Genomic DNA, 22,917 nt, shown 5'->3' with positions numbered 1-22,917 from the left:
GGAGAAGATGACTCACTCCGCTCCATTACCTGGACGACTAAACAAAGCCCTCTACAAAACGGATGAGGAGCAATTCTGCCTCGTTTTGTCGATTGTTTTGAAGCTGGGTTGTATCTATATGGAAACTTAGTGTAGCTCGTGTAGACGTGAGCGGTTCACGGGAGACTGCACGTTCTCTTGAAACAGCGGCAGAGTGATAGCTTGTTATTATTTTACGTCCTTCTTTGGCCTGAACATCAGAAAGCAAAGCGAACCAATGACGCACTCGACTCCATGACTGACAGCTCAATCACTGTATTCATATTGATATCGCGTACTACAAATAAGGAACTCTAACCAATTGCATTTGGCAGAGAGAGCGAGCAACTGGTTGGTCAATCGGAACACAATAGTTCATGTGACAATTCATAACTTTGAGTAATGCAAACATAACCAGAGTGTTGAAACAGCGTGAACCTAAGCACGAACCCAAGCAACCAGTGGCTTCTATCTCAGGTTTAATCTCAGGGCCCAGAATGGTTTCAGCTTCAGTTTGGTATGGACATTTGTTTTCTTTCACAATATTATATTCATGACCAAGCGGTGTATTTTGGGTGCAGTGGACACATATTTCCTCACCCTGAGGTCAGACAGGGGTTCTGCTCTGTGATTAGATTGTGAGGGCCGTGCAAAGGGCATCAGCTCCAGCATACAGATGAGCTTTGTGTTTCTTATCCTGCACAGGCAGAAGACGTGTGGGACATTATGTGAAATATTGTTTCCACATTGTGCTTCTAAGTTTATTGAAGCTGCAACAGTGAATTAGAATAAGATGATCCGTGTGTTTGTCTCATGTGCACTTTTGATGCCACCTGGCAAACACAGACAGCTATGTGTAATAATACATAAATAGATGTTATTTTATTATATTTGTGATAAATTAAATTAACGTTATAGGGACAGACAGTAAAGAGGCTTCTGGTTCCTACTGGGTATAAAACCAATAACCTCTCAGTAGCGTAACACAAACTGCCCCCTGATCATGATGATGTGTTGCCATTCTTCATATCTGGCGCCATCTAGTGTCTAAATATGTCACCTGCATGCAACTTTGAGAGTGTGTGTTCCATTCACCCAATCACAAACTAATATGTGTTGATTAAGTAATTGCATTCATCAGTATCACCTCAGAGCCTCTGATTAGGAAACCAGGTTCAGCTGTGTTGAACACGTTTGCGTTGTTTTTTGTTTGTGTTGGAGTTTGCTGCTGCTCCTGTTTGTATCACGTGTTTCTTTCCTTATAATCAGAGTTTGTAACTTATTCCTATGGGAGAACAGCTGAGGTGAGTTTAAGTCATCCTGTAAATAAATGTAAAACACAAGTATGATCCATTTAAACCATTTATTGTAAATACACAATGAAATAACAGACATTCATTACTTTATTCGACCTTTTCTTTACTCTGCATGTTGAACATCGAGCATCCATTCAAATCCTCAACAACACTCAGTCAGGCTCAGTAAGGTTCAGCCCTAAAGAGAGCACAGCCAAATACTTACAGGTTATTATTTTTTACAGTAATTCTATACGTTTGTTCCACTTTTCCTCCACTCTTAACAACAAAACAGCCAAATGGAGCTACAGTAACAAGTGTGTTCACATATTGGTACAGTTTACAAGTTATAACATCTGCTTTGTTCTGTGGAAAGGAAAAGGAGAAGAAGAAGAAGAAGAAGAAATCCCACATTCACAAACATGAAGTGAACTCACTGCACTAAATCTTTGTACCTTAACATTAAATATGATTGAATGGAGCTGCATTCAATGTTCAGATGGATCGTTCACAGTAGAATGAAGTGAAGTAAACATTCATAGTATTTAAAAGTACAGGCAATAGATTCAGACAACCACAGTATCAAAAAGGCACAATCATATTAGACACGTCAGGATATCAATATAGAAACAGATCTTGCTTTTAAAAAAGTATTTTTTTTAAAAAATGTCAGATTTTTTGAGATTCGGGTCTCAAAGCCACAATCATGGATCTGTGCCTGTGTGAGTGCAGACTGAGAGCCATCAGCATCACTTTACACACACAGTCTCACACTACTCATCACTCTAAACAAAGGAACACTTCACCTCCAAACAGTGCCGGTTCTTCCATCAGAACTCTGTCAGTTTGAGTGACAAACACTAAATACAGTAACAATAATGACAATAACATCTACAGACCATCTTTTTGTTTCTTTCTTTCTTTCTTTCTTCTTTCTGTCAGCGTTACATTTGGATTGAAATGTATAAATGTTTACGTAAATCACCTCCTGCATCTAAACTTATAGTGACTAAAGGACAAACCCAACATGTGGACCACTGCAGGCTTCTTCTGCCCCCTGGTGGCCTGAATGAATCCATTTTAAAGTGCTGAATTAAAAACTGGACTGAGGGGAAAAGGCGTGAATTTCCCTGTGACATGTTTGAAAGGCAAGATAACACACACACACACACACACACACGTCACACTCATGATGTCACACGTCTCATATCCGGTTGGACATCATCCCCGTGTTCAGCTTCAGAAAGAAGGACTTCAGCTTGCACAGCCTGCACTTCTTCTTCTTCCTCTTCTTCTTGTTGTTGCTGTTCTTCCCCTTCTTGTAGACGCCGTTGTATTTCCCCTCCTCTTCCTCGTCTTCCTCCACCCACGGTACCCAGGCTCCTCCGTGCCTGTCGGGGTTGGCTCTGGGGTCGTCGGGTGGAAAGTAAACGGGCACGGCGGTCCGGTTGTAGTGGGCCAGCCGGGCCAGCAGGCGCTGAACCACGTCCGGCCTCTGATCGGCCAGGTCGCTACGCTCGTACGGATCTCCTGTGATGTTGAACAGCCAGACGTGCTTGTGGACGTTGGTTTTGTAGATGGTCGGGAAGACGCGTTCCAGGTTCCACCAGCGACCCGGGAGAGTTGAAAGAATCTGACGGGTCAAAGAAACAGACGTAAGCTCAGGACCAGGAGAGATGCTGGGACAGAGGAATGAGTGATGGCTGACAGAGCTGCAGTACCTGTGGGGGGACCCAGTCTCCGTGACCCGGGTCTCCTGTGAGCAGCTTCCAGTCTCCCACTCTGATGGCGGCCTGGACCGACGTGTCCCACACCGGCTGAGACCCCTGGGATAAGTCCCCCTGGAGGGTCGGTTGGGAATCCGGCAGGTTCGGACCGGACAGTGATGAGTTCTGGTGTCGGGACGCGGTTCTCCTGGACTTGGACTTGGAATGTAGCTTCCCTTCCATCTTGGATCTGGCCTGGGGCGGCCCTGATAGAGACAGGTTCTGCTGGTTGGATAAACTCGACCGGGACTTGGATTTCAGGGATGACTGTCTCCGGGCTTTGGAGCGGGGCGGTCCTGACTGTGACAGGTTCTGCTGAGGGGGAGGAGGAACGCTGCTGGACTGGGACTTCAGCTGTGATGAGTCCTGGAACAGGGGCCGGCGCTGAGAGAAGACCTGACTCCTGTATTTGGGTTTGAGCTCCGATTTTGGCAGAAACTTGGGTTTGGATTCAGATTTGGGCCCAGAGGCATGAAGGGAAACCGCTCTGGGTCTCTTGGTGGTCTTCACTCGGAACCTGGTCTTCGGCTTCGGCAGCTGTCTCAGGATCTTCTTCTGCTTCTTCTTCTTCTTCTTCTTCTTCTTCTTCTTCTTCAGTGTCTTTGGTTTGAGGCCTTTCAAACAGAAAGCCTGATTAAAGCTCAGTGACTCATGTGTTGGAGTGTAGCAGCATGTGGACCTTCTCTCTCTCTTTGTTACCTGAGGCCCCCTGCTTTCCCCCAGAGGCCTCGGTGTTGGCGCCCCAGCTCCTGGAGGGAACAGCTGATCTGTGCAGGGGGTCGATGTTGTGAAGGATCTCCTGACGAGGCGACTCTTTCCCTTCACTGAGGGTCGGCCAGACATCAAACCCGTCCAGGCCCTCACTCTGAAGACACAAACGTTTAAAAGTATGACAGATAGAAGGTTCAACACTTCCTCATTGAAACAGCAGCTTCCTGTGATGAAGCTGAAGTGATGAAGCTTCTCCCTGAGTGTGTGGACGTGTTTCTCCCCTCTGTCCTGATGCTTGAGACGTCCGGCTGCTCTGTGAGAACCTGAGACCTGCACACACACGTCCTGCTCTCACGCAGCCAAGACAAGCACTCCAACATTTACCTCATCATAAAAAGTAATCGCCATTGGCAACAGAGTGTTTCTGGCTTTGTCTCCATCTGTGCTCTGATCCTTTAGTTGATGGTCTCAGGCTGTGAGACCTGAGGACAGCAGGTCCAGGTTCTCTGTAGACCTGCAGGATCATAAACCTCACTAACTGCTGCGTGAAAACTCTTTGGCTTTAGAAACGATGCACTTACACATCTTAATAGATTAACAGAGCTCATAGATCTACATCATCATAAAACAGGGACGGATTTATGCACTCTGATGAAACCTGAGCCTGAATCACAAGAAGAAGAAGAAGAAGAAGACGAAGGACCACATGGAGCCAAAACCACATTCAAGTGCTCCATTAAAAAGAAGCCAGGAGGGAAACACGATGAGGTCATCTTACCACACTGAGGAGAACCAGAGAGAGCCTAGAGCTTCTACTCTGAAACAGGAGAACGCACTGGAGTCCACACGGTGTTGGAGACACTTGAGACAGGAAGAAGAACACAGACCTGGCTGATGTTGCCCCCGGCGAGGCCCACCAGCGTGGGGAACCAGTCGGTGATGTGCAGCAGAGCGTTGGACACACGCCGCCTGCGCTTCAGTAAAGGGCTGTGCACGAACGCCACGCCACGCATTCCTCCCTCCCAGTACGTCCCCTGGAAGTATGAACACAAGTATGAACACAAGGAGACGCTGGTAATCAGGATTGTGGTGCCATAAGTGGAGTAGAGGCCACAGTTAGGTCGATGGTTGATGGTCGATGGTACCTTGCGACCTCGTAGCGGCCAGTTGCTGCCTCCTGTGAAGGGCTGGGCTCCGTTGTCGGTGGAGTAGACGATGACGCTGTTGCGGTAGTATCCGTGCTTCCTGAGGGCGTAGGTGACGTTGTGCACCGCCTCGTCCACCGTGGAGACCATGGCTGCAAACTTCCTCCTGGCCACGTTGGCCATGTCGTGGTACGGGTAGATGTAGGACTTTGGAGGCTGCAGAGGCGTGTGGACCGCCTGGGGGACGACATCACACGGGAGGGGAGACTTTAACCACAGCTTTAACATGTTTAGAACCATGCTCTTTTAAATAAAGGGCTCGGGTCCGAACTGTGTGTGTGTGTGTGTGTGTGTGTGTGTGTGTGTGTGCTCCTCATGCCTCCAGTCAGCCAAACAAACCATTTCCTTAGTGAGCATCAACACACATGCGTCTATAATGATGCATTTCCCATTTCCACATCAGAACCCCACATCTTTTCATCGCTGCATTCCCCTGTCGTCTGTTTACAGTGTTCTCTCATTTCTGTTTCTATTTTGTGACAAATCCCTTCATTCTGCCTGTTCGGTCTTCACAGCCGATGTTTTAAGGTTCTAAGTGTTTCAAGGTGGGACTCAGACACATTCGTAGCACCGCAGCTGAAACATGATGATTTGTTTTGAAAGTCTAATCCTGGTTGTTCCGTTCCAGAGGTTCTGCTGGCTTTGCTACCTGCAGGGAGAGCAGCAGGAAGAGCGGCCCGGCTGTGGCGTTGTGGCTCTCCAGGATCTTGCGAGCCTTCTGGGTGAAGAGCTGCGTGGAATACTTCCCCTCCTGACCCCAGGCCACGCTCTCGTTGTCATGGAGATCGTACCCGCACAACCCCGGGCCGTCGCACGAGCCGTAGCTGCAGACACGACAGGAGACGACGGTAAGAGACGGAAACTAATGTCTGTGTAAAGTCATAGGGTTGGAGTTTACCTGTAATAATCCACACTGCCTGTTAGAGAACCAAAGAAGGAGTCAAAGCCCTTCCTGGTGGGCAGACACGCCCTCCTGCAGGAAAGGACAGGACAAAAATAGAGAAGTGTTTATCTACAGTACAGTACATGTTTATCTCAGCAGCTAGAACGAGAACAACCAGAATAAATCACCTGATTGATGCAGAACTGATAGATGAAACGACAGCAGTGTAACAGATGACTAAATGAACGACTGAGGACATAAAGCAATAAAACTTCTTAAAATCCCTGAATAAAGCCTGACTTAAATCACAGAGAGGATAGACAGAAACTCAGAGGCTGCAACTTCCTCCAAACAAGCAGCAGCAGGCCTTTTATTGCTTTGATCACATTGAGCATCTTCAGCGGTCAAACAGGGGGGTGAAGGTGTAGTGTGTGTGTGTGTGTGTGTGGGGGCCGTACCTGTAGAAGCCCAGGTGCCACTTGCCCACCATGTGTGTGGCGTAGCCGGCCTGCTGCAGCCTCTGGGGCAGCGTGTCCATGTGTGAGGGCAGGCAGCTCGGCTGGCTGGGCCGGATGATGGAGTGCTGCAATCCAGTGTGGATCTGATATCTGGAAGGGAATCAAAGGTTTTCAGGGCTTCTTGCCACACAACACACACATGCACACACACACACACACACACACACACACTTCTGTTACTTCCTAGTCATCTATGCTGCAATTTGGCTGACTAATCGATTGCCACAGTGTTTGAGAGGAGCTGCTTCAGCCTCAGCGTCTGGTTCCTCAAACATGAGGAAAACATCAGCAGCAGCTACGTCTTCAGCTCTATTTGTCTTCTGGAAGGTTCTTAAGAAGCAGAATGAAGGCCTGTGTGTGTGTGTGTGTGTGCTGCCGGAATCCCTCTAACCGAATGTTTGGCCTGTTCACTTCCTAGTCAGCTGCCATGTATGATCATACCTCAGCCTGAGCCACCAGCCGGAGCCCAAACCTCTGCCCGGCCTTGTGGCGGCCATTAAAAGAGCAGCTGGAGCGGAGGAGGCCGCATTACCAAACTGTTGATCTTTGGTGTAAAGCTCCAACTGGTGTGTGAAACCCTGAGGAGCGGTCGGACCATCTGGAGCTTCTGCAGAGAACCGGGCGCTCGCTTCCAAACCGCTCGGCTGGCAGCTCAGCTCGGCTCGGCTCACATTAACATTCCCGAGCACTCACGTGTCAAACAGCCAACACCTCCAAGTCCTGCAGGAGGAGGGTTCTAAGATCTTCTATCTAACAAACAATTCAATTCAGTTTGTGTCAACAGAGAAGTCTAACTTCTCACGGCAGCAGTAGCCCTCAGGGATCAACCAGCGAGTGAAAACACTAACCTGTGAGATCAAACGCACAAACGCGGCCAAGTCCAATCAAAGATCGCAGGCGAAACAAGAAGCAACAAAGCCCGGCGGCTCCTTGAGTCCCGGGCGCCGGCTGTGATGGACAGATATCCAAACACGGCGGTGTGTGTGTGTGCGTGTGAGGTGAGAGAGGATCCTGCGGTGTCAGTACCTGCCCAAGAGGAGCTGACTGCGTGACGGCGTGCAGATGGGCTGGACGTAGTAGTTCTCCAGCTTCACGCCCTCCGCCGCCAGCTTGTCCAGAGTGGGGGTCTTGATGGTGGGGTTGTGGTAGCCGATGTCGTTGTAGCCCTGCAGAGGAACCAGCAGAGGAACATGTATCAAACATCACTGAGCCTCACTCTGAGCCCTGAGGCAGCGTCCACCCTCTCCTCTCTCCCTGCTCTGTCCCTGTGAGACCCCGTATGTAACATGTATGTAACATAACCTTCAGCTCTGATTCACTACACAGATGTTTCTAAGGAGCCGGGGAGTTTAATAGGTCTGAACTCCATCAGTGCCTTCAAATGAACAAGAATCCCTCAACACCAGAAGAAGAAAGCAGAAAGACAAACACTCCTATAGTTCCTGGATCAGTTGGAACTGTTGGAGTTGTTTTTCCACTTCTCCCCGCAAAAATGTTTTTGTTCCTCTTGGCTCCAAACCGTTGAGCCGCAAGCTGGCGAGTTCCTCTCATAAAGGTTTCCCTGACACGTTGGTGTTTAGCTTGGCCTCCGCTCTCCACTTCTCCACTTCTCCACCGTCGTTAAAGAAGGGGACATTTAAATAACGTTGTCAACAACAAAGTGGAGTCAAAGCCAGACAGGAACCCCTGCTGACAGGAGACGTGTTGCTCTGACATGCAGGAGATCTGAGCCTCCTCCCCTGGCTCCTGAGTCCTTTCTCTCCTAATCTGAATTTGCCTGGAGACTGTGGGGTGAGCCTCCATTAGCCTCCATGTTGTCTTTGCCATCTTTCCGTCTGGTTCATGGTGGCATTTTTAGGGGTTAATCTTTGATTAGTTTGTTGTTTTGGCCCGTGGCTCTCCCTGTGTGCGCAATTTGGCAGGAAGAGTCTGTAATTTGACAAGTTTGATCTGGAGATTATCTGTTACTTTCCTCCTCCCATGGACAAATTTGAGGACACACACACACACACACACACACACACACACACACACACACACACACACACACACTCCTCTCTCTCTGTCTGTCGCTCACCTGGTCGTCTATGAGGATGAAGATGATGTGTGGCGGCTGCTTCTTCTTCTCCTCAGGTCTCTGCACATGTAAACAGTCCAGGCTGCATAAGGCGCTCAGCAGCGACAGAGCCACAGCAGGACGCATCGCTGCCCCCAGGAGCCCTGCAGGGGGCGCCGACAAGCATCAGAAGCTTTAATGACAGCGTGATGGTCTTTACCCAGAACGCAGCAGCGATGACCAACGACACAAGCACGCATTAAATCAATGTAACGTCATAAAACTAATCAAACGTGACGAGCGCTGACAGCTGATGGAATATCCGCTCTTCATCTGCAGAGTCCAAGCAGCTGCGCTGGTTTTTATTGAGGATTTGATCCTGTACGTTCACATTCAGTGTGATCAACGGTGAGGTTTCCCCCTGGCAGCAACATTCAGCATCAAACATCTGTTTGAGACAAAGCCTGCACAGGGTGTGGATGGAGAAAAGGTCCTTTGTGCCTGCAGCGCACACACACACACACACACACACACACACACACACACACACACACACACACACACACACACACACACACACACACACACACACACACACACACACACACTGAAACCGTAAGGTGTTGAGTGAACTTATGTCTGAGGCCAAAGTTTGTGTTATTAAGTCAATTCTCTTTTTGTGCAGCCACATAGAATGTTCACACACACACACACACATATATACACACACACATAAACACACACTCTGACACGCTGCCCAGAGTCAGATGTTCACTAAAGTAGGATGTGTCTCACGCCAGACGCTGGATTACATTACATACAGATGTTTTACTGTCGTTTAAAAACAAGAAGAAGAAGAAAGAAAGGAGAGCAGCAGTTTGTCAAGCAGCATGAGTGTGTGTGTGTGTGTGTGTGTGTGTGTGTGTGTGTGTGTTGTGACAGGACCTGAAGAAGAAGAAGAGAGGAAGGAGAGTTTGTACAAGAGACTGATCAAAGGCAGACTGCAGCTAAATGGGCATCAAAGCAGAGACACACACACACACACACACACACACATCTCACACACACGCCTATCTTACCTGTGAGTTTGTTAGTTTAAGGTTCTGCATTAATTGGTGATTGATCGATGTCTGCGTCTGCATCAAATCAATAATCTCTGTATCGATCGAACCAGCGCTGCACTTACGATCAATACATTTCTACACACACACACACACACACACACACACACACAGCAGATGTATGCCGTGAAAGGCCCAAGTCTATACCTCGATTGCGGATCAATGGGTTCTCTCTTCCCCTCCTCCTCTTCCTCCTCTTCCTCTTTCTCTCTCCCTCCTTGATCACTTCATTCCTCGCTGCTCTTCCTCTCGTGTCGCTCTGGACAGAGTTTGAGGGAGACGCCGCATGTCGGAGAGTTTCCACAAAGTCTTCCTCCTCCTCTTCTTCCTCTTCTTCTTCTTCTTCTCCTCTCAGCCTGAGCGCGTCCTCACTCACTCCCGATGAAATATGACGAGAGTGAAATGTGCGGCAGTAACACTGCACGCACACACACACACACGCACACACATACATGCACACACGTACACACGCCACACACGCGTCAGGCGAATGATTTCAAAATAAAAGCCAACACAACGCAGGCTCAAATCGTAACATCTTTGGATTTATTTCTCTGCGGTTTTGTTAAACGGTGCAAAGAAGAGTTATTAAATGTGACAACGTCTCAATATTTCAATATTAAATAGGTTTAATAAAACTATGACACCTTTATTTTGAAGGGGAGCGTCATGTAAAAGAGCAGTTTGTGTGTTTATGGTAAACTTGACTTCGGGAAACTTGTGAGTCAGCCAACACCGCTCGTTTACAAACACACGAACACACACACACACACACACACGCACACACACACACACACAGAAACACACACACACAATTTCCACCTCTACGCAACGGACAGATTCACCAAACTTACAAATTATGGAAGATAATAACAACATACTGTAACTTGTGAAGTATTATGGGCTTTTATTTCGAAGGCTTTTGAACAGAAACCCTGTGGTGGTTGAATGAATGAAAGAATGAATGAATGAATGAATGACAGCAGGTATTCCACAGCATGTTTGTGAGTAAATGAAGCTGAATAAAGTCAGGGATTCAAACTCGCAGCCTCAGAGTCAGATCCATCTTCATCTCTGGTTTGAGTCCGACGAGCTTTTATACTGAAGAATCCAAACAGTGTGGACGAACCGGCTGTGTATGTGTGTGTGTGTGTATGTGTGTGTGTGTGTGTGTGCGTGTGTGTGTGTGTGTAGGGAGTTCAGCTGATGCCACGGCGCCATAAGAGGAGGAAGAGTCTCTCCACTATCTGCATTATCCGAGTCAGACCTCTACATAAACAGTCTGCTGGGCCTGCACAAACACACACACACACACACACACACACACACACACACACACACACAAACACACACTGGATTAACATTGCTGTATAAACCACAGAGCTAAATCTACTTCATGCACTTTAAAGCTTTGTTAGTAAACCTTTATAACACTTTTCTCTCCAGTCTCATTCATACTCTTTATAACAGCTCATCTTTGTTATAGCTAATATTAACAAAACAGAAGTCAGCCGACGATTTAACACTTTACAGTTGACCTTATGTAACCATCAAAGGATGCTTTGTTGCCACTCCCCCATTTAAAACCACCTTTCCCACAGTGCACTGCGAGGGGGCGTGGCCGTCAGCAAGCCACCACATCGCGTGGGGCATAGCGAGCGTGTAGTGAAGTGTAAACACAAGCGGAGGAACACTGACTGCGTGTGTGCTGTGTGTGTTTGTGTGGACACGATGGCGTCTGCACAGGACGACGCGCTGCTGCTGCTCATCTACCAGCACCTGAAGATCAACGGCTACCAGAAAGCGGCCAAAGTGCTGAAAAAAGACGTCACTGAGGTAAGAAGGGGCGAGTTTACGGTACACACACGCACGCGCGCGCACACACACGCGGGGCTGTTCTGCTTATCCCCGTGCAGGTTCACGTCATTCTCGTTATATTAGTATGAAATAAACGGAAAAATCAACGTATCTGTGTGTGTGTGTGTGTGTGTGTGTGTGTGTGTGTGCAGGGGGGCGGTGTGCATGTCCAGCGTGTGTGTGTTTCAGAGCGCCCGACTCCTTCTTCAGGCCCCCTGCTCAAAAAGAACATTATGTTTCAGGAGCCCATGTGCTGCTCTCACACACACCCACACATGCACACACACACACACACTCTGGTTCATGCTCTCTCATATCTGCAGTCATATTTTATTTAAACTATCTGTATATTTTTATTGTATATGTGTTATGTAACCAGACTGGAATGTTGAGTAACGACACAATTACACACCAAGTACACAAACACACACGCACACACACTCAGTCCACATGTACAGGCTCATACTTTACTTTTTATACCTTGTGAACTCATACTTTACTTTTTATACCTTTTTACTCTCAGTATGTCTTTATTCCATCACTTCAGACTGAACCACTGTTTCTCTGTTTTGCACACATCGTCCTTTGCACTATTGAACACACTACACACAACACACTACACACTACATGTTTACCTGTATGTGTTTGTATATCAGTGGCTTGTACCTGTACTCTGCTCAATGACAATAAAGTTGAATCTGATCTAATGTATGTGCTGTTCATATCCATGTCACACGTGTTTATAAACAGTAAACACATCTATGTTACATATAAACAATGTTACATAGATGTTACAGATGTATTTACTCTTTCTTAGGGGAGAGAGTTTGGGTCTGTGGGATATAAGTGGGGGGAGGATAGCAGGTATGGTGTTGTTGAGGAGGAATGGTGGGGGAGGGGACTATTCTACAGGGCGCCATGCTTCGGACCCTCAGGACGGTTGAGGGGGTCAAAGGTTGGAGAGCGCTCCTGGTCCAATCTATGGAAGAACCGGTTCCCCCGCCCCTCCTGTAGCTGTCCTGTAGACTTATTTTTAAACAAGAGAAAGATGTAAACACATCTCCCACCTGTCTGATGTGGCTCATTCCTCTCTTTCTTCCTCTCTCTCTGTGGATCAACCTGAGCCCGGTCAGTTTCAGTCTGAAGTTTTGGGTTTCATGCTAAAAATATCTAGAAATATTCTGTGAGTCTGGAGAGCCGAGGATCTTCAGACTTCTTACCAAACATCCACAGCATCTAAACGTTCCTCTCTCTCTCTGCGTTCGTCCCACTCAGAGGCTTTAAATCAAACTTTTAAAGTCACATTCCGCTCCTTTTCTGCATTCCTCTCTGCCTTAGCGTGGTCGCGTGCCTCCACCACAGGATATGAGCTGTTTCCTCCCTCTAACTCGTCCCAGCTCATGAAGGATTACAGGAATAATCTCCGCCCGGCCGTTCGGTTTCAGACGTGACGTTCAGGGACTCTGTAAAAGTGGTCAAATGTGGCCTGGAGACAAACCTGAGGAAGTTTTCACAGTTTCTGCATTGTAAGGAGAGAGACGATGTAATCCTCCTCTGCTTCATCTCTGCCCTCGTCATGGAGCTTTGTGTCTCATTCCTTCATCAACCTGGATCCTAAACCTTCCTGGTGTTTAACGTTAAAACTCCAACTCAACCATGGCTTCAGTTATGGATCACAGCAGGTCAGAAGTTTAGTGTCCTGCCTAAAAATGTGTTTTACTGTTAAAAGCAACAAACTCCTACTTCATAACTGAGAAGGTACAAAGTGGTAAGAATTTGCTCTTCTGGCAGGTTTGATCCATTTATCTCTCCTTATCAATGACAAAAATAATAAATGGGACAATTTGTAACTTCCTGTTTGTGTGTGTGTGTGTGTGTGTGTTTGTGTGTGTGTGTGTGTGTGTGTGTGTGCAGGTGGAAACACAAGAAGAGAGCTCCAACCTTCATGACATCTACACAGGCTGGATGAAGTGAGTCAGGAACAATCTCTACCTTCTGGGTTTGGATCCATTTCTTCTGAATAAACAGCACATTGTGGCATTTAATCTAACTGTGTGTGTGTGTGTGTGTGTGTGTGTGTCCTAGGTTGTGCTCTCTGTCTCAGGATGCCAAACAGGAGACTGAAGTGGAGTCTGTGAAGAAGCAAATCAAGTCCGAGTCTCCTGCTCCCAGTGAAGAGGAGAAACTCTCCAATGGAGGAGGAGGAGCGGACACCAAGGCTGCACTGGGTGAGCCTCCAGAGTGTGTGTGTGTGTGTGTGTGTGTGTGACCTCTGTATCAGTGAGCATGACTCCAGACTGAACCATCTCGTGTGTGTGTGTGTGTTCCTCCAGAGGCAGACGCTGCAGAGTCGCCCAGCTCTGAGGCTGAGGAGGGGAAAGATAAGGAGGAAGAGGAGGAGACAGAAACCCAGACAGAGGTGAGGAAGAGGCCATAATGTTCTCACTCCTCTTCAAAACTCAATTTTAATGGATGGAAATGACGTTTTAGCTGCAGTTGTAAAGCTCCTGTAGCTCCAGTGAAGGTACATTGGAAACACTCACACTGGATCCTCCTCATCATCATCATCATCATCATCATCATTACTGCCTATCCCAGTGCCTGTGTCCATCAGCAGCTCTGTCAGACTGGCCTGAAGCGGCGGACAGAGCAGTTTGGGAGCGAGTCAGAGCGACAGAGAGAGAGAGAGAGAGAGCAGCTGAATGTTGTTGAGCTTATTTGCAGATGAGAGTCAAACATCTGTAACTGCAGCAGCTGCTCCAGATGTTTCCAGAGCTGCAGGCCTGGACTCTGTCATTCAAGTCTCTTAATGGGAAAGCAGCACACACACAGGCGCACACACACACACACACACACACACACACACACACACACACACACACACACACACACACACAGAGGCCACATAACTCATGTCCAGTCACTGTAATAATGTGTGAGTAGATGGACATTAACTTTCAAAGACACACACACATTACACTACAGTTTGATGGGATGTGTGTGTGTGTGTGTCCTTTTCTTTTGGCTCAGTGATGCAGTGTAAAGTGATGATTGGCTCTGATGCTGTTTGGACAAGAAATGCATGTGTGAGAGAGAAACAGTCAGAATCCTAATCTGTTTGGGCAAATTGTGTGTCTGTGTGTGTATGTGTGTGTGTGTGCAATGTGGGCCTCGCTCTCTCTCTCTCGCACGACCACACTTTGTAGTGTAAAATACAATACAAATACAAATCGGTGTGTGTAGCACGCAGGGCTTGTTGTGGTCTCCATGGTAACATGTGCTTCCTATGGTCGTCCGTATTCCGCTTTGCCTTATTTTTGTGAGCTTGCTTTACTTCTTCATTCAGTCTTCAGTCACAGTCAGCTGCTGCTCCTCAATGTTTTCCAGGCGGCTCCAGCTGAAGCTTCTAACGCTGCAGAAGAGGAGGAGGAGGAGGTGAAGGAGGAGGTGAAGGTCACTCAGGATGCCGGTGAAGCCACCAGTGATCAGCCTGAGGAGGAGGCACAGGTGAGTGAGGCCTGGATGAAGATTTACACTAGTATCCTCTTAACCTGAGCGTCGAGACAACAACCGATGTTTTAACTCGACTTCCTTCTGCTCTCAAAGGAGCCAGACGTTCCCATGGAAACGTCAGAACCGACTGCTGTTAGTGAAACAGAGACCACGCCCCCCATTACTCAGGAGACCAATGAAGGGGAGGATGAGGAGGATACAGAGGTACAGAAACGAGCCACGGTGTCTCCCTATGTCCTCAATCAGGTCCTCAATCAGGTCCTCAGTTAGGTTCTCTTCGCCTCACTGATTTGGTTTCTATCTATGAGGCCGCGGGGTTGGAACCAATGACACTCTGGGACCTTTTGTTCTTGGAGTCAGTCAGCACACACACACACACACACACACAGTAGCCTGTCTTGGTCTATGTGGTTGAGTCTCTCTGTGTTCCAGCATGTGGATGATGAAGTATCTTCTTCTTCTTCTTCTTCTTGGTGCTGTAGTTTAAACCGCAGGGTCCAGATGTTCACACTGACCTATAGATTTGGTTCACAGCAGCTCAGAGTCTGGTACCCGGGGGATTTATGTGCGGACAGAAGCAGGATTCATATCTGAACTTACTCCTCAGTTCCAGTCTGGCGCTCTGCTGTCTCATTCAGGACACGGATACGTTTACGGTTGATTAAGTGTGTGAGATCAGCGTTGTTCAAGCTCTGGTCTGCAGCCTAAGACAGAACACTTCCTCCTGCCTGGTCCAGACTGTCACTGACCTGTCCATTCCTCCCTACAGGCCACGCCCACAGCACCCGAAGCTGCGGCCCCGGTGACCAACGGCGAGCCGGCGGAGAGCGCGGCGCCTCCTCAAGGTAACCAAGAGACCCACAGAGAGGCGGCGGCGGCGGCCGGGCGGGCGGTCTCTCTCTCTGCTGTTATGCGCGGCATCCTCCCCCGCACAGTTCTCACCGCACTGACGAGAGTCGCGAGGCGCTGTGAAGAAGCGGCGGGCGGCTCAGATGTGGCTTGGCTCAGACGCCACAGCAGAGAGCTCCCAGTGCATTAAGAGCTCAGATCCTCTCATGCTACAGAAACATAAAGGCAGATCTGAAGCGCTGCTCGTCAGTCAGAGGGGAAACACATTGTTAAAGGTGTTAGATGTAATCTCACCGTGTTATGGATCCATGCAAGGCCAAACAGGAAGTCCAGTGTTTGGCCTTGTGTAAAATATGGCCTCAGGTACGAGCAGCACGCCTCAGCTCGCCGCGGCGTTGGATCGACACGGAACAGACGGCGTTATGAATATTTACCTTAGATTAACGATTTTACCTTCGTCTGCTCTTGAGGAGAAAAGATCCGGATGAGGAGCTCTTAAACTCCTCAGACATGGAGGAGGCCAGAGGCTGCAGGGTACACACACACACACACACACACACACACACAGAGTCTGAGGGGAGGAGCTAATCAGGGATGAGTGTGTGCAGCTGGGCGAAGGATCAGGTCTGACTGACGGCCTCAGAGAGTCGGAGGGAGCAGTTTGATCTCAGAGCTGCAGGTGAGAAACGCGGCTGAGCTCCGTTTGTTTAGCAGCGACGCTCACATTTAAACGAGGCAGAACTTAAGACCCAGGAGCTCAAACCTGTAAAGAGGCAGAGAGAGGTTTGACGCCCCAGAGCACTTTGGGTAATCTTGTATGAGCTTGTTAAGCAGAATGAATCATCTGAGAGTCTGGGAATGTTTAATGTTCTCGTTGTTCTGCTGCTGCGTCACAGACGGACAGATAAAGTGAGACAGAAGAAGAAGAAGAAGAAGAGCAGGCGGAACCAAAGTGCTCAGAAAGGAAGTTAGCAAAATGATTCATGAGGTTAAAGATCCTCTGTAAACATCAGAGCCCACACAGATCCTGACAGTAATCTCCTCTTGGCCGGGGAACAAAGCTTAAAAAACGTTTCCTTCAGTTTGTGTTTGGTTGATGGACTTCCTGCTGAGCTCTGAGACGCTGGTGGAGGGTTTGAATCCCCTCCAGGGTCTGATGAAGAGGCTCAACCTTCTTCATCTAGGCACATCTATGTCCAAACCTCTGCTGTCATTTATATCTGAGGGAACGTTGTGCTTTTGTCTCATGCAGACGGTGACCTCACAGCAGACGACCCTAAGGAGGAAGACGAGGACAAGGAGGAACAGGACAAGGAGGAAGAGGAGGAATCTGAGGTATGGAAGAAGATATTTAATCTGGAACCTTCTGTCTGGTCCACATGTCTGAGGGATCTACAGCTCTGTAACCGCTCTGGATACTCTGCTTAGGCCTTAAACCTGGAAGTCCTCTGGATCATCTGTTTATATTGTTTTGTATTGACAGCAATTCTTTATTATTATCCATAAAAGATTTTGATTTTAAAACTTACAGCATCAATCAGTGTGTGTGTGTGTGTGTGTGTGTGTGTGTGTGTGTGTGTGTGTGTGTGTGTGTGTGTGTGTGTGTGTGTGTGTGTGTGTGTGTGTGTGTGTTGTGTCCTCCTCAGGAGACAGACGTCCCCCCAATGAACCCTGAGGCCCCCCCCAGCACTGCCTCTGGTAATCCTGCTGTTCTATCCAAGTCTTCAACCACAATTCTGACACCTCTCATCTTTCCTCCTCTTCTGTTTACGTCCTAATCAATCTAGATGGCTGTGATTCTGTACTGATGTCTGTCTCTTCGGCTCTGTGCTGCTCAGTTATGTCCAGGTTGTCTCAGTTGTCTTCACTCTTCCCTCGTGTGTGTGTGTGTGTGTGTGTGTATAAGTGAAGTTTGTCTCTGTGTGTTTCAGCAGCAACCACAGAAGAGCTCTCCATCATGCTGAACATCGACATCCAGGAGCCGGAACCAGCAGAGCCAGAACCCAGCCAGCCGCTCCCCGAGGAGGCGGCCCAGACCGGCCAGGACCCCCAAACTCCCAAAGGGAAGAAGAAGAAGAAGAGAAAACAAACAGAGACGCCGACCGATGAGACGCCCAGCGAGGACGCACCCAGCGATGACCCCCCCGCCGTAGACACGCCCACTGACACGCCTCTCAGCACTGCATCTGCCAAAAAGAAGAAGAGAGTCAAAAAGAAACAAGTGGTGGAGGAAGAGCAGAAAGAAGAGGAGGAGGAAGAAAAGGAGGAGGATGAGGTTTCTCCTGTAACACCGCTGGAAAAGAAGAAGGCTAAGAAGAGGAAGAGGGAGAAAGATGGAGGGGTAGAGACTCCTGCCCCGCCGGCAGAGGAGGAGGAGGAGGAGGAGAAGCTGGAGCCTCCTGCAGCAGAGACCGTGACGGTGGAGAAGAAGAAGAAAAAGAAGAAGGTGGTGGAGGCAGTAGAGGAAGAGGAGGAAGAGGAGCAGTGCAATGGGACTCCAGCAGGGGGCGACAAAGACTCACAGGAGAAAGAGGAGGCCACAGGTAGTGTGTGTGTGTGTGTGTGTGTGTGTGTGTGTGTGTGTGTGTGTGTGTGTGTGTGTGTGTGTGTGTGTGTGTGTGTGTGTGTGTGTGTGTGTGTGTGTGTGTGTGTGGTGCCATGCTGTGTTAACGCGTTCCTGTGTTCTTCCTCTCTGCTCCTCTAGGGGGCGACGCAGCCTCAGCCAAGGGCAAACGCCGCCTCAGGAAGAAACTCAGCAAGAAGAAGAGATTAACCATCCTGAAGAGGGAGAAGAAGAAGAGCGGCGCCGCCCCTGCAGAGACGCCCGAGACGCCGGCAGAGAAGAAAAAGAAGAAGAAGGAGTGAGTGACATCATCGCAGTCACAACAAACAAAACAAACGAGAGGAGCGTAAAGATGAGTTTAATATTTGTTGCTTCTCAGGAAAAAGCCGGCTGAGGCAGCAGAAGAAGAAGAAGAAGAGACGCCTACACCCAAAGCTTCCAAAAGGGCTCCAGCCGACGCCCCGCAGGAGGAGCAGACACCAGCGAAGAAGAAGAAGAAGACCAAGGTGAACCCTGAACCAGAGAGCCAACCTCCTCCAGCCCAGACAGAGGAGAAGAAGAAGACCAGGAAGAAGAAGGGCGAGGAAGCCGAGACTGAGGTCGCCGAAGTCGCCGTCGCAACACCAATGAAGAAGAAGAAGAAGAAGCAGGTGTTGAATGGTGATGAAGGCGAGGAGGCGATGGAACAAGAAGCAGAGGAGAAGAGCGTAACTCCGCCCACCGCCAACGGAGACACGCCCAAGAAGAAGAGTAAGTGTGTGTGCGTGTGTGTGTGCATGTGTGTGTGTGTGATTTTCTGATACACTAACCTTTGTGATGTTTGCAGAGAAAAACGGATTCATTCAGAAGCTGGAAGAGACGATAGACACTCCACCTGCTTCTGCCACGGTAACACACACACACACACACACACACACACACACACACACTTGAATGCATCTTAAACTCCTAAATATAGTTCTTCTTCTTCTTCTTCTCCTTTTCTACCAAACTAACCATTCTTGTTTCTCCTGCAGAAGAAGAAGTCGTCTAAGAAGAAGCTCAGCTCGTGATCAAACTCTGGGTGAGTTGAGGAAGAGTAGAGACGAGAGAAGAAGAGACAGAAACGTCCCAGTCAGCTGTGTGAAGGGAAGCTGTGGCTCTAATGCTGGTTCTCTCCCTTCCTGTCTCTCTGCCTGTCTGCCTGTCTCTCTCTCTGTCTCTCTGTCTGCAGTGTGTCATGGGATCAGACCTGGACGGAGGAACATCTGGGACCTGGAAGCCTGAACTTCCTCCTGCGTTTGTGCCTTTTCTTCTCCTCCTCCTCTTCCTCTCTGAAACCTTTCTCCTCTTGGTCTCTGAATACGAAACTGTGAAGTAAATGTAACATGTCTTACACACACACACACACACACACACACACACACACACACACACACACACACACACACACACACACACACACACGCACACTACTTCTTTGCGACTCAAACACCCGGCGAGTTCCATCAGTTCCAGGTTCTCCTCTGGGTCCGTTTGAGTCTTGAATCGGTGGAAACGACAGAGAAACTCGTCTTCTATCGCCTGAGTCTCTGTGTTGCTGTTGATGTTGAAGTCTTTGACAGATTTCCCTGTTTAGTTTTGTCTCTAAAGCTGTGAGTTAACCTGTAGTGGATGAGGTCATGTTTACTGTATGTTGATGTTGTTCTTTTCTAACTCACCTGTAGGAAATAAGATGTTTGTTTCATCTCATAGTAACAGATTTTGTACTTTCACCTCTGTACACACACGCACACACACACACACACACACGTTCTGCATCCCTAAACCTTAGGTGTCATTCCTTCTGATGCTCTTTGGGATTCAAACTACAAACCCTCTGACCTGTGTGTCTCTCACAGTCGTCCCAGTTTGTCGCGTGGCTCTTTTTCCTTTTCTCTTTTTTATCTCATAGACGTGTGTGTGAGACGTAATTAGCCCAGATTTGGATGCAGGCGTGACTTTAAACGCGGCGTTTCCTCAGACGGCAGCTGTGTTTACTCGCCCAGCAGCGTCTCCTCCGCCTCAAACTCAAAGCCTCTCATCCTGAAATGAAACATTTCCGGTCATGGAGCTGTAATTCCCCAGCCTGGACTCTGGCGTCTCTTTCTTCTCCTCTCGTTGTCTTTTTCTCCCATTAAAAGTTTCTTCTTTCTATAAAATGAGTCTTGCCAATTATTTGTCCAGCCGGTCACAGACTCGCTGGTCCTCCGACATGTTAGGGAGACGGGAATGTGGGGATAGTTTGGACCTGTAAACAAATAGGAGGAGACCAAACTGAGACAGGAAGCTGAGAGCTCAGGGTCCTGGGATCATGGGAGTGTGTGACATCATATCTGGGGAGAATCAAACACACTTCACCGCTCTTATTCCTAAAGATTTACACGTACAAACTTTTATTGTTATAGTTCCAACAAATCCATTAAAACTCCATCTGACAGTCAGGATGAAGACGATGAAGCAGTGAACACATGTTGGATTGTGTTTGCTGCTGATGTACTGATAGGAATTCTTAATCATTTGAAAACAATCAGCTATTTGTCATCACAGCAGCTTGACGTGTGTGTGTGTGTGTGTGTGAGCAGGAAACAATGCTAAGCTTCATTAATGTGCAAATTTATGTCATTTAACAACCCAGTTTCTTCCTCTCACTGAGACGAATGACAGATTATCCACATGAGCGGCTTCAGCTGAGAAACCAAACCGACGTGTTGTTACAGGAAGAGGAGCTCAGCCGGGTGTGCGTGTGTGTGTGCGTGTGTATGCTGGGGTCGGGGGGGCACAGTCTAGCACAGACAACTCCAACAAATAATGAAATGAAATTATAAAAGTGTTCTATGAGGAAGAGGAGCTTCTCTGCTAAACGCTGCAATCTAACGTTTAAACGCTTAAATCAGCACCCAGAGGAGCCAAACAGGGAGAAACCATCAGGCCGCTGCTTTCATCTGTGGGCTCCCCAGAGTAAAAAGGAGAGACGGGGAGGAGTGCACACACACACACACACACACACACGCACACGCACAATGCAGCATCTCACTGCTGCAAACTCAAGTCTGAGAGCTTTTTAGCTTCAGCCCTGTTTCAGACTTCAGTGGTTCAGGGCTTCATTCACCTTCACAGCACTGCAGCCTGGAGATGAAGGTGAAGGAGGTCTGAGCTGCAGTCTGACCCTCCTCTTCCTCCTGCATTCATTACTGCCTCACTGTATTTACTTTAACTTTAATGAACTAATAACTAACTAATTTGTCAGTGGTTTACTGAGACCCAACACACACACACACACACACACACACACACACACACACCTGAAATGATAGATTGTGATAAATGCAGCAGGTGAGGAAGCCAAAGAGCAAGCAGACAGGCAGACAGACAGACAGATGGAGGTGAAGGGACTCAGCTCGATGTCTCACTCGGCGTGTGTCCTCATCAGTCATGCAGAGCGTGTGTGTGTGTGGTAATTACAGCGGGCTGATGCTGCAGCTGAGGCTAATGGACGGTCGTTTCACTTCCATGAATCACGTTCAAACAATTACGCTGCTTGTTGAACATTTCCAACAGGAGAGCGTCAATAATCGCCTCTGAGGGATTTAAACCTCTCACCCGTGGAGGCAGGGATGCCTTGCACTTCCATGGCGATGGCAGCGTCGGGCAGGAAGGAGTCCACGGGCAGAATCACCCGATGTGTGGCCATGAGGTTCTGGTTCTGTTCTGTTCAGATTGGAGTTCCTTTGTCTAAGATTCAGTTTTGGAACTCGACCACAGGAAACAACAACAACAACAACAAGCAAACAGCATGAAAACAGAGGTCACCTGGGACCGCAGATGTTCTGTTAGGCGGGAAAACAAAGCGGCGTTATTTCTCGGGGGAAGCAAAGCGTTTTTAATAACACGTCTTAATCCCGTCTGAGCTGCGTGTGTGTGAGATTCCCTCTCTGCCTCTCGCCGCTAATTACACTCCTGGATAATTGCTGCTTTGCTGGTGCGGTTGGACAGCCTGTAATCTGAAGCGTGAGACGATCGACCAGTCAGCGGCTTCAGACAGCTGATGATGACAGGAGAAGAGGAAGGAGCAGAGCAGAGCTGCTACCTGTTCACCACACACACCTTGCGGGCCTGTGACATTTGCAAATGGCGTCCCTGTGGGATCTCCTCCCTCCCTCCCTCCCTCCCTCCCTCCCTCTTGCCGCCTGCGGCGACTTGGCAGCGTTCAGACGTTTAGAGGCAGAGCCAATGTTTGATTACATCGCCCCATCTGGAATCTGAGTCCTGTCCAAACCAGGGGCCGGGGCGCCAGAACCTGCAGATGGACGTACACACACACACACATCCAGAAGCTGGTATGTGTGTGTGTGTGTGTGAATGTGTGTGAATGTGTGTCTCTGCCTCCTGATCAACCGGCGCGATTGTACAATTACCCAACGTACCCCAGAGAAATAACATATACTGTACGACAGCAGGGCGGCGTGTGTGTGTGTGTGTGTGCGTGTGTGTGTGTGTGTGTGTGTGTGTGTGTGTGTGCCCTGTAGTATTCCCGTTATATA

At 48.5% G+C, this 22,917-nt stretch overlaps 2 protein-coding genes across 3 annotated transcripts; one reads left to right on the top strand and one right to left on the bottom strand.

The window, feature by feature from the left end:
- Window positions 1–1,367: 1,367 nt before the first annotated feature.
- On the bottom strand, window positions 1,368–10,361 carry LOC143007468 (arylsulfatase I-like). Of its 2 annotated transcripts, XM_076158817.1 has the most exons (11): window positions 9,721–10,361; window positions 8,474–8,616; window positions 7,423–7,562; window positions 6,337–6,486; window positions 5,894–5,968; window positions 5,645–5,819; window positions 4,936–5,172; window positions 4,678–4,824; window positions 3,779–3,944; window positions 3,035–3,693; window positions 1,368–2,946 (listed from the first exon to the last, which is right to left on the bottom strand). In XM_076158817.1, exons 1-11 carry the CDS (start codon window positions 10,025–10,027, stop codon window positions 2,518–2,520), a joined length of 2,628 nt encoding a protein of 875 aa, XP_076014932.1. In that variant the 5' UTR covers window positions 10,028–10,361; the 3' UTR covers window positions 1,368–2,517. The 2 variants fall into 2 exon arrangements, with proteins under 2 accessions (XP_076014932.1, XP_076014933.1); XM_076158818.1 differs by lacking the exons at window positions 7,423–7,562; window positions 8,474–8,616; window positions 9,721–10,361 and adding an exon at window positions 6,838–7,133.
- Window positions 10,362–10,497: 136 nt separating this feature from the next.
- LOC143007470 (uncharacterized) lies at window positions 10,498–20,506 on the top strand. The gene is made up of 15 exons (XM_076158826.1): window positions 10,498–11,409; window positions 13,345–13,400; window positions 13,516–13,658; window positions 13,764–13,849; window positions 14,818–14,937; window positions 15,037–15,147; window positions 15,713–15,788; window positions 17,045–17,127; window positions 17,439–17,490; window positions 17,724–18,335; window positions 18,497–18,653; window positions 18,735–19,105; window positions 19,182–19,243; window positions 19,372–19,418; window positions 19,569–20,506. Exons 1-14 carry the CDS (start codon window positions 11,305–11,307, stop codon window positions 19,405–19,407), a joined length of 2,070 nt encoding a protein of 689 aa, XP_076014941.1. The 5' UTR covers window positions 10,498–11,304; the 3' UTR covers window positions 19,408–19,418; window positions 19,569–20,506.
- Window positions 20,507–22,917: the final 2,411 nt, after the last annotated feature.

This window comes from Genypterus blacodes, unplaced genomic scaffold, assembly GCF_046128005.1.
Source record: "Genypterus blacodes isolate CSIRO-AG114 ecotype Tasmania unplaced genomic scaffold, CSIRO-AGI_Gbla_v1 ptg000089l_1, whole genome shotgun sequence".
NCBI classification, from domain to species: Eukaryota; Metazoa; Chordata; class Actinopteri; order Ophidiiformes; family Ophidiidae; genus Genypterus; species Genypterus blacodes.
This window is presented reverse-complemented; position numbering and strand designations above follow the sequence as displayed.